This window comes from Molossus molossus, unplaced genomic scaffold, assembly GCF_014108415.1.
Source record: "Molossus molossus isolate mMolMol1 unplaced genomic scaffold, mMolMol1.p scaffold_m16_p_20, whole genome shotgun sequence".
Taxonomy (NCBI): Eukaryota; Metazoa; Chordata; class Mammalia; order Chiroptera; family Molossidae; genus Molossus; species Molossus molossus.
Genome location: NW_023425356.1, coordinates 43,099,111 through 43,113,947, shown reverse-complemented (window position 1 = coordinate 43,113,947; position 14,837 = coordinate 43,099,111). Strand labels below are relative to the sequence as shown.

The following is a 14,837-nucleotide window of genomic DNA, read 5'->3' as shown; positions in this document are numbered from 1 at the left end:
CGGAGAGTCAGCCAGACTCTCTCTCTCTCAAGGGCACCCTGGGGGGCAAGGCTGGGTGGTGGACAGAAAGTGTGACACAGACATGCCTTTTAGGGAGATCTAGAGTATTTACACCAGCGGTTCTCAACCTGTGGGTTGCGACCCCTTTGGGGGTCGAACGACCCTTTCACAGGGGTCGCCTAAGACCATCGGAAAACACATATTTCCAATGGTCTTAGGAACCAAGACACGGCGTCTCTACCCGTCTCCAGGGGGTCCGCCCACATGCAGATCCACCCACAAACAATCTGAGGAACTGTCTCAAAGGGTCGCGGCATCAGGAAGGTTGAGAACTGCTGATTTACACTGTGCTGCTCGCTCTAATTTTCTCTTTTCTCTCAACAGTTTCATTTTGAGGATCACTCCCTTCTGCATTGCCATCAACAAAATCACTGTGACCGAGAGGGCACAGTCACTGGCGTGGGTCAGACACACCTGCACTTGTCTTGCCTCTATTAGCTGTGAGACTTGGGCAAGTCAACCTGTTGAGTCTGTTCTCCGGAGGTTCCTTGTAGAAATGCTTGGAGAATTAAAGAACAATGAACACAGTAAACATTTCAGAAACAGGATGGTGGGTCTTGTTATCCCAAGCATGAGGAAGAGAGTGGACCTATTACTAAGGGGATGACCTAGGCTTTAGGATGAGTGGTGTTTTCCAAACTTTCCCGGAACTTCAGGCCTGCCTGGCAATAGTTTCCGAAAGAATGGGGAGGCGGAGATGCTGGAAGCAGACACACCTTTATTAAACATTGCCTATGCACACCGTTGGCTCGCACATAGGAAAGTATGTCACTTAACATGGCCTACAGAAGCCTGTACTTTACGTGGTGAGGAAGGGCCTCCCCAAGGGGAAGGATTTCAGAAACAGAAAACCAAGTGTATCAGCTGTGTGAACAAACTAACAAGGTGGGTTTAGTATACGTGCCTAAGAGTTCCAGAACGAGGAGTCAGTGAGAGTGGAGAAGGCCTCCTTGAGGGTGCTCAATGGAATGAGGGTGCAGGTGGGTCTAAGGCAGGGTACCAGATACGTGATGCCCATGTGATTGGGGGATGGTTTTCTGGGGGGGACAAGACTCTTGGATAGGATCTAGTAAATTGCATGTGCCAAGGTAGTGATGGTGAACTGGCTAAGTGTTGTCTGAAATGTTACTATATTAAAGCATTAATAAAGTCTCACTTTATTAACTTGAATTTGAGATTAAGCCAACCCTTAAAATTTTTTTTGGGGGGGCGAGCGGCAAAAAGAGCACATTTTCAACCTGTATAATTCAGTGCTAATTTCTGTTTATACTAGTGCCACATGGTGGTGAACAAGCAGGTACCCACTCGTTATCAGGATGAGACTTGAATGATTCTAGTTTCGAATAGTAAGAAATCATTCTTCCCTCAGGCAAAAGGCAGTCACGTGCGCCTGCAGAAGTAGCTGGTAAATAGAATGACTGCTGGACTTTCCTCGCTTCCCTCCAAAGGCCTCGCTTCTACTGCCTTCTCTCACCCCATGGCTTGTCTCCCACTTTGATCTGTTCCCACTTTGATCTGTTCCCTGGGTCCTCTACCCTGCACCACCCCAATCCGTTCAGCATCTCTTTCTCAGCCGCTCTCGTTTCCGCAGCAATTAGAGATGTATCAGCAGGTGGAGACCAGCTACTCTCCTTCATGGCCGTTACCTTCACTGGGGACCAAAGAGGGTACAATGTACATGTCTGAGAACCCACAAGGAGGAAGAGGGGATGGACAAGTGCCAGGCATCCTAGGCCCTGTGTCAAGGTGAGCTCTCTGGAAGGAGAGGAACCTGCTCATCTTTCTCTGAGCGCTCCACTTTCGGCAGCAATTTGTAGACGGGGCCTTCAGTGCTTGCGTGATATGAAGCTTCTTTGGAGCCCGTCATCTTCAAGCTGGGACTGTAACAACGATGCCAAAAGGAAGAGATGCCATAGATTCCCAACAGGCATAAAGCATTGATCATCACATGCCAGCAGAAGAAGGTAGTAATAAACATGATGTCGCTGATGTCATCATCCTGCCATGGGTAGCCGGTGACTGGTCTGTACAGAATAAAGCCCGCCTGCATCAGCCAGGAGCCCATCATCAGAAACAGAAAGGTCTCGATCATTGAGAGGAGAAGTGCGTTAGGAGCCCACAGCTCGGCAGCCAACACCAGCATCAGCAGGAACACCACCAAGATGAATAGCAGATGAATCTCCAGCTCCACCCCTGCCGAACCTTGAACGTGTGACACCAGGAGCATCAGGAGCACATAGAAGCTCAGGACCAGGGTACCTTTCTCTAGGATCACACACCTCTGAGGCAGCAAGTTCTTGCTCGTGACATCCACGCAGCCATTGAGGGTGAGGAGGATGAACATGGTGAGATGCTGCCACTCTTTAGGATGCATAAACCTTGGTGGAAATTCCCTGTTCATCAGTATCAACCCGTCTTTAACGCAGTTGATCTCATAAGCTATCAAGATGGAGCCCATCACTATTTTCAACAGACCTCCATAGGGTATTTCCCACAGCTTGGCACATCTTCCCTTATTTCTTGGAGGACATGAAGGATTCCGGAGAGAGTCACTGAATATCACTGCTTTGGATACCACTATTGCCTGGTACAGCCCATACGATAATAGAAACAGTCCTGGGTACATGTGACCGATAAAGTTTCCCATTGAACTGCAGATCTCTCTAACAAAGGAGAGAAGAACAAAACTCAGGCACGTCCACACCTTCTGGGGCCACCCCAAGGTCTGGGCTTTGGGAAGAATTGCCTTCCACCAACTTTTATCATCTTACCCCACTCACCGCACTCCCACAGAGAGGAAATACTTCTTGAATCAAGCCTACACCTTTGGTGGCGTAAAGCCTCATTGTTCCATTCCATTCTGGTACATTGGGAACTGGCTTCTGCCAAAGAGGAAAGTTAATGAATGTGTTTTTAGGGGCTCCCTTCTATGGCCCTGGAGGAGCACGCTTGAGGTCATGCTGTTCCTTTCTCCCATGGCTTCCTTCCCCTTGTGCTGCCCAGCTCGCGCAGCAGCAGGAGAGAGGACAGTGGGGTGGACAGTAGGAAGTCTGACACTCACAAACCCTTGAGTATTCCTCAGCACCCTTCTGACATAACTTGGGTGCAATTGTCAGGTTTTCTTTCTGGACACATATATTTATAAACATTTGGATATACATAACCACATAATACAAACGTATCATCTACCTGGTTTTTCTGTTCTCTTATAGACATTTCCTTGAAAATGACCAAGAAAGCTCCCTTTACTTCCTCCCCTTACCTCTTCGCATCTTTGCCCCACCCCCTGCTCCCACCTCAACTTCTCTACCGGATCTAAGAAGCGACCTTTTGGTATGATGTTAGGGACAGCGGTGGTTTTGTAGTACATAAACCTGAGCTTGGGCCATGTCTTCCAGAATTCCCTCCCCTACGTGGTTCCAGGTTGAGCTGGCTACAGGAGAAATTTACCCAAGAATCTGAAGATGGGAGTGAGGCCGCAACCGAAGCACACTTCGAAGATACAGGTGCCAGTACCACTGTAGCTCATGCATTCGGTTGCTCATCTGCTGGCGCGCCTCCTTGGCATGGCCACCAGCCAGGCCTGTGGCTCCCTTTGCTTCTCTTAGTGTGAAGGGCACCGGCTTCATCTGTGGGTCACCGCCACTGAAGAATGAGGTGGTGAGAGGCAGACACGGGTCCTCATGGGTTTGGGTTTGTCCCTGCACTTCCCTTCCTTTATGTCACATGCTTCTTCCTGGCTGCTGCCACACTGACCTGAAATGACCTCAGGCCCATCATACAGCAGGTAAGCAACAATTCCAGAGACTTCTTCACTACAGATGTGTAAGGTCTAATAACCAGAGACATTCATATTCCATGTCCCTCTGCTGCCACGACGCCTCCCTAACTGGCACGAGGTATTAAGGTGTAACTCTTACAGTGCAGATACTGTTAAGAGGGATGACTGCAGGGACCTGGTGTTGGCCATTTGCATTTTGATGTGAATTAGCCCATCAGCTTCATTTATTCATTACTAGTGTCTGATGTTCCTTGGAAGACAGAGTCCTAGGTATTGGGTAACAGCCAGATGAGTCTACAGCAGAGGATGGTAGAGAACAGAGTACAGGGAATACGAGACATGCCCTGGGCCCACAAACGGTTCTGGCTGTATTACAGGAAGTACAAAGAATGGGAGTTTCTCTGGGAGTGCTGAGGGGAGAGAAAGTTATCCCTCAACATGAACCACGCTGACATCACGGCCTCCTGCAAAAGCATCTATCCTCACAGTATAAGCAACGCTGTGCAGCAGACAGGTAGCACCTGTATGCTGACAGCGCCCCTGGTGGAGTGGAGGAGAATTCACACCCGTCACACAGCGCTTACGGCGCAAATACCTGCTCTTCCACTTCATTCCAGAAAAATTAAATCTCTCTGCCCTTGAGGATGGCAATGATTGAGATTGTTTCTTGCTACTGAGAGGTTTGGTGGGGCTGGGGATTTGAGTGTGAAGGCAAGTAAAAAAGACAACGCTTAATTCTGCTTTCTGAAGGAATTTACTTCATTTTAAAATGGAATTTTAAGTGTTTTAGTCAATGTGTAGTCATTGTAGAAAAACCAGAGAGAATATCTAGGCACGAGAAGAACATAAAAATCATTCGTGATCCTACAGTCTGGAGGTGACTGTGGTCACCACTGGGGTACAGAACAAAGTTTGTGAAGACAGCGTGAGGGAGGCAAAGGCGTTGACTGCAAGTCGGGAACCTGGGTGCTAACCCCAGTGCTCCCTTGATTTGCTGAATGGCACACCCCTTATCTGAAAAAAAGGAGTGTTGAACTTTCTGTTAAGGTGAAACTAAAAGGCCATGCATACTGTTGTACAGAAGTGAGCATATTTTTCTCCTGTCTGTTTTTCCCTTTTGGTGAACTTTCAAAACACTTGGAGTGCACTATAAAGCCCAATGCTTAGAGAAAGGAGATTCAAAGTGACAGATTTGTTTGTCTGTTTGTGAATCTTCATCTGAGGATATTTTTCCACTGATTTTTAGATGGAGTAGAAGGGAAGGAAGGAGAGAAAGAGACAAAGAGAAACATTGATGTGAGAGAGACACATCAATTGGTTGCCTTCTGCACAACCCTGACGGGCCAGGGATCAAACCCAGGTATGTGCCCTTGACCGGGAATCGAACCCATGAACCTTTGGTCCACAGGCCGATGCTCTAACTGCTGAACCAAACCAGCCAGGGTAAACTGGCAGATTTTTGTGAGTTGGGAGGAGAGAACCCCAGGGATTCTCTCTTGTTCTAAGATTTGCTATAGGAGAAGCATAGGGTCTGATCCATTGCTCCTTAGGTATCAGCAGGGCTGGGCTAGAGAGCATGTGGTCTGTAGGCCTCAAGAAGGGCTACATGTGCTCACCCCTGATGTTGCCTCTGGCACTTTGAGGTTGTGGTCCAAGTGAAGTGGGGGCAGCAGAACTTACTCTAGCCCCCCACTCACCTCCCCAGTTGTTCCTGGTAGCCACGAGTTGGTTACCAGTGGCCAGGGGAGGAGAGTACAGCAACACTGACCCAACAGCGATGCCAGGTTGGAAGTCGCACGGCTGAGGACAAATAGCCCCACTTAAGGTTCCATCTGGGATGCTCAGGCCCTCACCTTGGCCAGACACCAATGCTACATGTTCACTGAAACATGAACATCCTGATCTCAACTTTGAAGATAGGAATCACCCACCCCCAACCAGACGCTGCCCACAAGTAGCCAAGAAGGAAGCCAAAGGGGGTGAATGATTAGCAGAGCTGGCAGACAGTCCTGAGTCTGTGGGCACTGAGCGCCTGGGAAGCTGTTTCGGAGGGAAAACGTAACCACAGGAGCCCATGGAGGTCCTCCGTGAGCTGGCTGTTCCCCAGCGAGGCTCCCTTCAGACCTACCCCCTCGCCACCTCTCTGGCTTGATATTCTAGAATATCAAGAAGGTCCTCGGGAACTTAGTACACACGAATTTACCAAATTCTATGAATTCTGAATGCAGCAGAGCCTATAAAAATTATATCACATAGTTCTTATCCCCAAAGACCTTACGATTTTCCTTTTCATTCATTCATTACTATAAGTTGCAGTATAATTTTGTATGTCTTTGTGTGTTTCTCATGAATGTATTGCTAATCCCTATACGGTACCTGGAAAAAAGTAGCTGTTTAGGATTTTTGAATGAATGAATCACTCCTTTGGTCATCTTCGTTGAATTTGAAAGAACCCCTTGATTTATTACCCACCTGTTTACAAATTAGTCTCTTATACTGTGTGTCCACTTTTGTGGAATTCAATTATAAAAGTTTTTTCTTGTCATTGTTCCAAGAATCGGGGGGTAAATTCTGTTTAAATCTCTGGCCTCCTGTGCAATTACTAGTGTTTCAGAGACGGTCCCAATAGGAAATAGTTGGCAACTCAAATTGGGATCATTCAAGGATAGCTTAAAAAGGCACTTTTTACGTTGACGTGGGCTGGATGTAAAGTGACCACAAGGGACAGTTGAGTCACAGTTGGAGCTGTAACCGCCTCTAGACCCCAAGGGACATGGGACAGAAGTTCCTGGTGTGGGCAAGGACCGTGTAGTGGGATGAGTGATGGTCTCTAAAAAGATATTTTCAAGTCTTAACCCTGAAACCTGTGAATGTGACCTTATTTGGCACAAGGGTCTTTGCAGACATCATTAAGCTAAGGACCTCGAGATGAGGTCATTTTGGATTTAGAGTGGGCCCTACGTCCAACGACGTGACTTTATAAGAGGGAGGCAGCGGGGGTTTGAGACACGGAGGCACGCAGAGGGGAGGACAGTGGAGGGTGGAGGCAGAGGCCGGAGTGATGCATCCGTCAGCCAGGCAATGCTGCGGAGGGCCCGCAGTGATCAGACACCGGGAGAGAAACACGGGCGCTCCCACCTGAGAGCCGCGTGAAGGGACCAACACTGCTCACACCTTGGTTCTGGAATGCTGGCTTCCATGCTGCGAGAGAACAAATGTCTGTTGTTTTAAGCCATCGAGTCTGTGGTGACTTGTTATGACAGCCTAGGAAACTAAAACTGATGGTGTCATGGTGTTGGGGAACGGCCAGCCTAGGGTGACCCCAGAGACGGGGGCTAAGAGAATAAAAACCCTAAATTCACTCTCTACTCCATCCTTCTGCTGGGGCTCAGCAGTACCTGGAGCCAGAGGACTGAGGAGCCCAGTGATGAGCTGCAGACCAGGGTAGTCTCCTGGGAGAGAGAGCAGCAAGGAGGCGAAAGATGGGTTTGGGGGACAAACTAAAGCTGTACAGCATGTCTCTTTTTCAGCTACAGGTCGTGTAACCAACCATAAGGGGTTTGGTTTTCACCTCTCGTTGAGGTAAAAGAATTCATTTTGCCTCTTTTCCCTTTCAAGTGTCCAGGTTCGAATGCTAAATGATACGGTCACATTAGTTGTGGGTTAAAATGTTTCATTTATTTAATTTTTTCCCCATCATCCTTTCTCTCCTCTATCCCCTCTTCCACCTCCACCACCCCTCTCCCCTTGAAATCACCACACTGGGGTCCATGTCCGTGAGAACTTTCTTTTCTCTTTTGCTCAATCCCTCCACCCCCAATAAGTCTCTGCACTCATCAATATACCCTGTCTCCTGGTTGCCCTACAGCCCTAAGCATCCTTGACAGGTGTGAGGAGAAAACACAAGGCCTTAGGAAACTAACAAGAACACGCCTACCTCTGAACCCTGGATCCTATATGCCCGTATTTTCTGCATTTAGCTTTTTCCACTTCCTCTTGGAGATCTTTTTACGTCAGGACATACCGACCTCCCTTGTCTTTTCAATTCCTGCCTAGTACTCCATAATTTATTCAACCATTCCCCTATCGGCAAACAGGTATTATGGAGAGTTCTTTATGGAAGCAATGCTTCGGTGACCATTCTTGTACACGCTTTGTGTAGGAGCGCGAGTACTTCCAGAATGGATAATATATTTGAGTTCTCAGCTACAGACAACAAGACTCCATTCTGGCTACTTGAAGAGAAAGGAATTTATTAAACTAAATGGGTTAGTTCACAGCATCATTAGGGGCTGGAGAAAAAGATTCCAGCTTAAATTTGAAGGACCAATGCCCAGAACTTTACTGTCAAATGGGCTTCGCTGCTGCTTCTGGCACTGACCCCAGAACTGTGGGGCAGACCAGGTTGATGATGAGAAACAGAGGTTGACATCACTGCCAGGACTCTTGAGGCAGAATAGAAACCCCAGGCAGAGCTCATTTCTTTGCGTTGCTCTCTTCTGAGTTGAAGTCCTGAGTGGGTGTGTCTAATTGGTAACATGCCTGTACCCAGCTAGCTCCAAGGGAGGCCGGAGCTTAAAAACAAAAATCTACCAGGAAGGCAACGCCTGGTAATACGGAAACTGATCGAAATGTTGGGAGGCTGTTTAAGATGTAGTTAGGCTCACATGACACATATCCACTGCAGGTAGCAAGACGTGGAGTTGTTTGCTTGAAGGATATATGCACTTATTTATTTACTTATTTATTTTATTTTATTAATTTATTTTTGTTACAGATGTTTTTCCTTTTTCCCCTCATTGACACCCCCCCCCCAGCATTGTTGCCTCTGTCCATTGGTTATGCTTATATGCATAAATTCTTTGGTTTATCTCTTCCCTCCCCCATCTCCCCCACCCCTTCCTCTAAAGTTTGTCAGTCTGAACCCTACTTCTATGTCTCTGGGTCTATTTTGTACATCACTTTATTTTGTTCGTTATATTCCACAAATAAGTGAGATCATGTGATACTTGTCTTTCTCTGACTGGCTTATTTTGCTTAGCATAAAACTCTCCAGGTCCCTCCATGTCATCTCAAAGGATAAGAGATCTTTTTTTCTTACAGCTGCATAGTACTCCATTGTGCATATGTACCACAGCTTTTTTATCCACTCATCTACTGATGGACACTTGGGCTGTTTCCAGATCTTAGTAATTGTAAATAATGCTGTTATGAACATAGGGGTATATATATTCTTTCTGATTGGGAGAAGCCCTTTCTTAACATGTTTTTAATTCTACACTATATTTCTGTTTCTGAAGTGTCTATTACATGGCACCATGTTGATTTATGGGCCAGTGGTACTTGCTTGCTCCTATACCACAGTTTTAATTATTGATTATTTATAGTGTATTATGAAAGTTGGTAAAACAATTTAATCCTTATGTGTAGAGGACAGTGTTATATTCCTCTGGAACATGCAGAGCAAATGGGGTGACTAGGCTATGACAGGTTCTCTCCTCTTAAGGAGACTGCATTTAGTGGGGAAGGCAAAACTCCCTGGGAGACAACAGGAACAGGACAGAGAATGTATCGGCAGCATGGGGCACCTGCTGTAACCAGGTGGGAGAATTATAGCATCTCTGTTTGCATAAGGTGGTGTTCCTCTAGTGGGCAAACAAAAACACCTATTATCGCAGTTTTGACGTGTGAGAAAGAAGTCTTTATTCCTTGAGTAGAAGCCCGGCGACGAAGCTGGCGACTGCGTGACTGCCGGACTCTACTTTCCTCCATTCACAGGCCGATTTGGATCGCTTCCCTGGCTCCCATGACTCCCCCCCGCTCTTATCTATTCCCCTGGTCCTCTTTCCCCACCACACCAGTCCTATCAGCATCCCTTTCTCAGCCCCCTCTCTCCTCATCTCCTCAGTGATTAGAGGTTCAAAGACAGGAGATGTCCCACTGATGGAAACCGACTGCTCTCTTCATGGCCGTTACCTTCACTGGGGACAAAGAGGGTACAATGTACATGTCTGAGAACCCACAAGGAGGAAGAGGGGATGGACAAGTGCCAGGCATCCTAGGCCCTGTGTCAAGGTGAGCTCTCTGGAAGGAGAGGAACCTGCTCATCTTTCTCTGAGCGCTCCACTTTCGGCAGCAATTTGTAGACGGGGCCTTCAGGGCTTGCGTGATATGGAGCTTCTTTGGAGCCCGTCATCTTCAAGCTGGGACTGTAACAACGATGCCAAAAGGAAGAGATGCCATAGATTCCCAACAGGCACAAAGCATTGATCATCACATGCCAGCAGAAGAAGACAGTGACAAACACGATGTCACGGACGTCGTCATCCTGCCATGGGTAGCCGGTGACTGGTCTGTACAGAATAAAGCCCGCCTGCATCAGCCAGGAGCCCATCATCAGAAACAGAAAGGTCTCGATCAGCGAGAGGAGAAATGCGTTAGGAGCCCACAGCTCAACAGCCAACACCAGCATCAACTGGAACACCACCACGATGAGTAGAGAATGAACCCGCTGCTCCACCCCTGTTGAACCTTGAACATGTGACACCAAGAGCATCAGGAGCACGCAGTAGATCAGGAGCAGGGTACCTTTTTCTAGGATCACACACCTCTGACGCAGCAAGTTCTTGCTCGTGACATCCACGCAGCCATTGAGGGTGAGGAGGATGAACATGGTGAGATGCTGCCACTCTTTGGGGTACATAAATCTTGATAGCTGCTTCCTGTTCATCAGCACCATCCCGTCGTCAAGACAGATGACCACATAAACCGTTAGGATAGAGCCAGTCACCACCTTCACCCAACCTCCATAGGATATTCCCCACAGCCTGGCCCACATTCCCTTATTCTTGAAAGGACATGAAGGACACAGGAGAGAGTCATTGACTATAATGGCCTTAAAGACCACTGTTGCCTGATATAGTCCATAGGAGAAAAGATATAGCCCTGGGTATAAATGACCATTGAACTTTCCCATGAAATTACAAATTTTTCTGATTAAGGAGTGAAGAACAGAACTTAGAACCTCTCTGCCCTCCTCGCTTTTGAGGACCCTATCAAGTTTTGGGTTGTATATAAAGAGCTAAGTTCTACCTACTTTTATCATCTCTCTCTGCCCACTGCTCCCAGACAGAATGGAAAGTTCTGGAGAGGAGCCTACGCTTTTGATGAGGTAGTCTCATTGTTACATTCCATTCTGTTACACTGGGAACTAAGTGACTTCTGCCAAAGAAGGAAGATGAATATTTCCTGGTATGTACCTGTGAGAATGTGTGTTCTCATGAGCTCAGTGTTTGAGCCTTTGAGATGTTTCTAGTTGCAGTTGTCCCTCACTTCCATGGCTTGGGCTCATCTGCTCTGCTCCAGTGCTCAGTGGAGCATGGAGAGGTGCATGAACATGGAGATTAACCAGAAAAGACCTGGGTTACTCACAAACATTTATGTATCTGTTAAGAATCCTTACTCATATCTCTGTTCACAAAGTGTAAGCAAATATATTCTTCCTGAACATAAAAGTTTATAAACGTTTGGGATGAGCTCACACATACACATCTTAAGTACCTACCTGACCTTTTCATTTTTCTGTAACAGACAGATTTGGGGCACCGCCAAGAAAGCCCTACTCCTGCCTCCAAATCTCTCTCTCTCTACTGGACAATAGGTGAGCCTGAAAAGTCGCCTTTGAGATCAATTATGGGATGTTAAAGTATAATTTCTTATTAAAATGCAGAAATGTTGAGACAAGTAGATTTAGTAGGTTACTTATATTTAATGTGAATTAGCTCATCAGCTTTATTTTCTCCTTAAGTATCGTTTGCCCTTGTAGAAAGTGTTCTAAGCACTATATGACAGCCCGCTGCGTCCGAGGGACTGTATCTAAGGCAAGAGTTTTCATTTAGAGGGGATGGTAGAGAACAAGGTACAGGGAATTTGAAGTATGCTCTCTGCACACAAAAGGTTCTGGGTATATTGTAGGAAGTACATGAAATAGGAGTTTCTCTGGATCTGATAACTGTGCTCAGCGGAGAGGAAGTTCATCACTCAACATGAACCATGGTGACATCACTCAGTCTTTATACTCCTCCGTCCTCATTGTACAAGCAATGCTGTGGGACCGAGAGGCAGCACCCATATGCTGATAGTGCCCCCAGTGGGGAGGAGGAGTGTTTACACCCAGGTCACTGCACTGCCTCTGAGCCTTCAGGCTTATCCATGCATCTCCCTTTCCTACACCCACTTATGTCTAAAAAACCCAATCTATTCATACCCTTGAGGATGAAGGCCACCTCTTATCAGTGGGACAGTGGGGATTTGAGTATGAAAATGCTGTAAGAGAGAGAGCTTAAGATAGCTTTAAAGAAAGACTTGCCTTCCTTATTCCATTTTAACTTCAACTGTATTTTCTTTTTCTTACACAAGTGTGGCATAGATTGACTAGCAATTTTCTGTATTCATTTCCTTTCCTTCTTCTGCGTGCTGATCAACTACATTCCCCACCATGCCTACAGTGAAGATGTAGCCTTGCAACTGAATTCTAGCTAATGGAGTATGAATGGAAGTGATATACATATATTACGTCATATAATTGTCCCCCATGTACTCTCTTCTATTTTCCTTTCCTTTGGCTTTACACAGAACTTCACAACTTATCTGAAAGTCATATGTTGTTGAAGATAGAGGAGCCCATAATGGAAGGAACAGGTTTCCTGGATTGCTCCTTCTAGAAGGTGCATACACTCTTCAGGAACACTCATTTTGGACTACATATGGTCAAGAAATAAACGTTTTTTGGTTAAGCAACAGAAAATTTTACATTTATTTATTATAGCAGCTAGTTCACCTGAGCTAATGCAAAATCAGTACATAGCCTTTGCAGAAAAATTTGGAAAAATCCGCAGGCAAAAATTAGAGAAAAATAAGCACCTATAATTCAAACCTGACGTTAATCGCTGTTAACATTCTGCTGTAGAACTTCAGCTTTAGGAAGGCATGGCTGGGAAATGGGGAAAATGACTGGCAATTGAGAGACCAGGAATCCAGTCCAATATCTCCCTAGAGATTAGCAGAGATTCCATTTCTCTATTAGAGAAAAGAAAGAGTTTTGGCATCTGTGTTCTCTAAAGAGATGGAGGAGAGGAGAAGGAAAGGAAGAGAAAGAGTGGGGGAGGAGAGGAGGAAGGGAAGAAAACATGGGGGTTATTGCTTAGAAAGGAGTGATTTTGTTACCCCCAATTTTTTCCTTTTTAGCTAGTGGCCAAAACAGAAACTTTTAGAGTTGAATGCTCACAGGACGGCAGGTACAAAGGGAAGCCATGAGTACAACCCTGTGATGGAGTTAACCATGGAGGAAAAAGCTCCGGTACTCTCTTTGGCCCTTGCCTTTGTTCTAGGAAATCGCTGAGCCGCTCCGAGGGGAGGTGGCCCTTGGTACAGCAAAGTCCATTGCTCCACTAAGTATTTACCATCACAAAGAGCCTGTGCATGTTTCTGAGTAGCCCCATTCTACCTAGAATGGACTGGAGGAGTCATAGTGGCTGTTTTGGGTCACTAGCAATGTTTCCTTCAGATGTCATAGCTGTGGGTCTAAGGGGCAAGCAAATAGTGTTTACCTCCTGACACCACATTGATCTCCACCTCTTGACCATTCTGGGCATCTGTGAGCTAGTGGCTGTAGGAGGAGAGAGTACAGTAGCACTGACCCAACAGCAATGCCAGGTTGAAAGTTGCACAGATGAGGACAAGTGGCTGCACTTAAGGTCCCATCTGGGATACTCAAGCCCCCACCTTGGCCAGACATCAGCGCTACATGTTGTTCATTGAAATATGGACATCCTGATCTTGACTTTGAAGATAGGAATCACCCACCCCAAAGTAGCCAAGAAGGAAGCCAAACGGGGTGAATGATTAGCAGAACTGGCAGACAGTCTTGAGTCTGTGGGCACTGAGTTCCTGGGAAGATGTGTTTTCAACCTTTCTGTGTTCAGTTGTTTAAGCATATGCCTTAGAATCAGCATATAGCTTGACTTTGTATTTTAACCTGTTTGGAAAATCTGTGTTATTTTGACAGGGGAAATGTATGATGCTTAAATTTATTGTAACCGTTGATTCATCTGGACTTATTTTTAACATTTTAGTTTAGACTTCCATGTTCCCTTTTTGGTCCTGACTCTAGTTTCTCCTTTTAACATATTTTTATAGGAATGAGTAACTTAGATTGACTAGAATTAAAATTTCCACTGGAACAAAGAAATGTCTGCTAGAGTTGAAGTTTATAGGAACTTGAGATTGGTGACCCATTACCGTGTTTCTGTGTTCTCCAACTTTCCTTACCCCTCTGGCTCTAGCTTTGTAGAACTTCAGAAACCATCCTGCTAAATCTTGGAACGTTGACATCCATGTAGGCATGTCACATAGGCCAGGCTGTCCTTGGGTTCTCATAGCTCCAACGGTTTATGTGACGACCTCTATTTTGTTCCTCAAATAAATGAATTTTTATATATGTAAAGTTAATAAAAATCACTGCTACCTCATTCAGACCAGAACCATCTAGTGCAGCAGTCAGTGGTCAGTGTGTCTTCTTCCTGCTAAGAAAGACTAGGACATGTTGAGGTATCCTGAGAAACAACAGGATGAGGTGGTGAGTAATATGGGCTCTCGGAATACTCAGCTGTGGGCAGAATCTCAGCCTTGTCAGCTTCTCTGCCATTCAATACTTGTAAGATCTCAGTCCAGTAACTTAATATCTCCAAGCCCCATTTTCCCATAAGTAGTATAGGGTCAATAGTAGTATTACCTCAGAGGCTTACTGTGAGGATTCGAAGAGTAACCCATGTAAAAGCAGTGCAATCCTTGGCATACAGTGGGAACTCAGGAAATGGTAGCTGATATTGTTAATAACGATCTTAGTCCACACCCAGGACTCCGGACAAGACTATTTGCACACAAATGGTTGTTTCCAGAAGGAGAGCAGTGGAAATCCTTGAAGACTCATGCTATC

At 46.0% G+C, this 14,837-nt stretch overlaps 2 protein-coding genes across 2 annotated transcripts; both read right to left on the bottom strand.

Moving 5' to 3' along the window:
- Nucleotides 1-1,801: 1,801 nt before the first annotated feature.
- Nucleotides 1,802-2,707, bottom strand: TEDDM1 (transmembrane epididymal protein 1). Its single transcript, XM_036273658.1, has one exon. The coding sequence runs from the start codon at nucleotides 2,705-2,707 to the stop codon at nucleotides 1,802-1,804; it is 906 nt and encodes a 301-aa protein (XP_036129551.1).
- A 7,204-nt stretch (nucleotides 2,708-9,911) lies between these two features.
- On the bottom strand, nucleotides 9,912-10,817 carry LOC118637957 (transmembrane epididymal protein 1-like). Its single transcript, XM_036273660.1, has one exon. It carries the CDS (start codon nucleotides 10,815-10,817, stop codon nucleotides 9,912-9,914), a length of 906 nt encoding a protein of 301 aa, XP_036129553.1.
- Between the last annotated feature and the right edge of the window lie 4,020 nt (nucleotides 10,818-14,837).

What these genes read in the sequence shown, in the direction of transcription:
- TEDDM1 (XM_036273658.1), bottom strand. Translation starts at nt 2,707, where the DNA reads ATGGGAAACTTTATCGGTCACATGTACCCAGGACTGTTTCTATTATCG.
- LOC118637957 (XM_036273660.1), bottom strand. Translation starts at nt 10,817, where the DNA reads ATGGGAAAGTTCAATGGTCATTTATACCCAGGGCTATATCTTTTCTCC.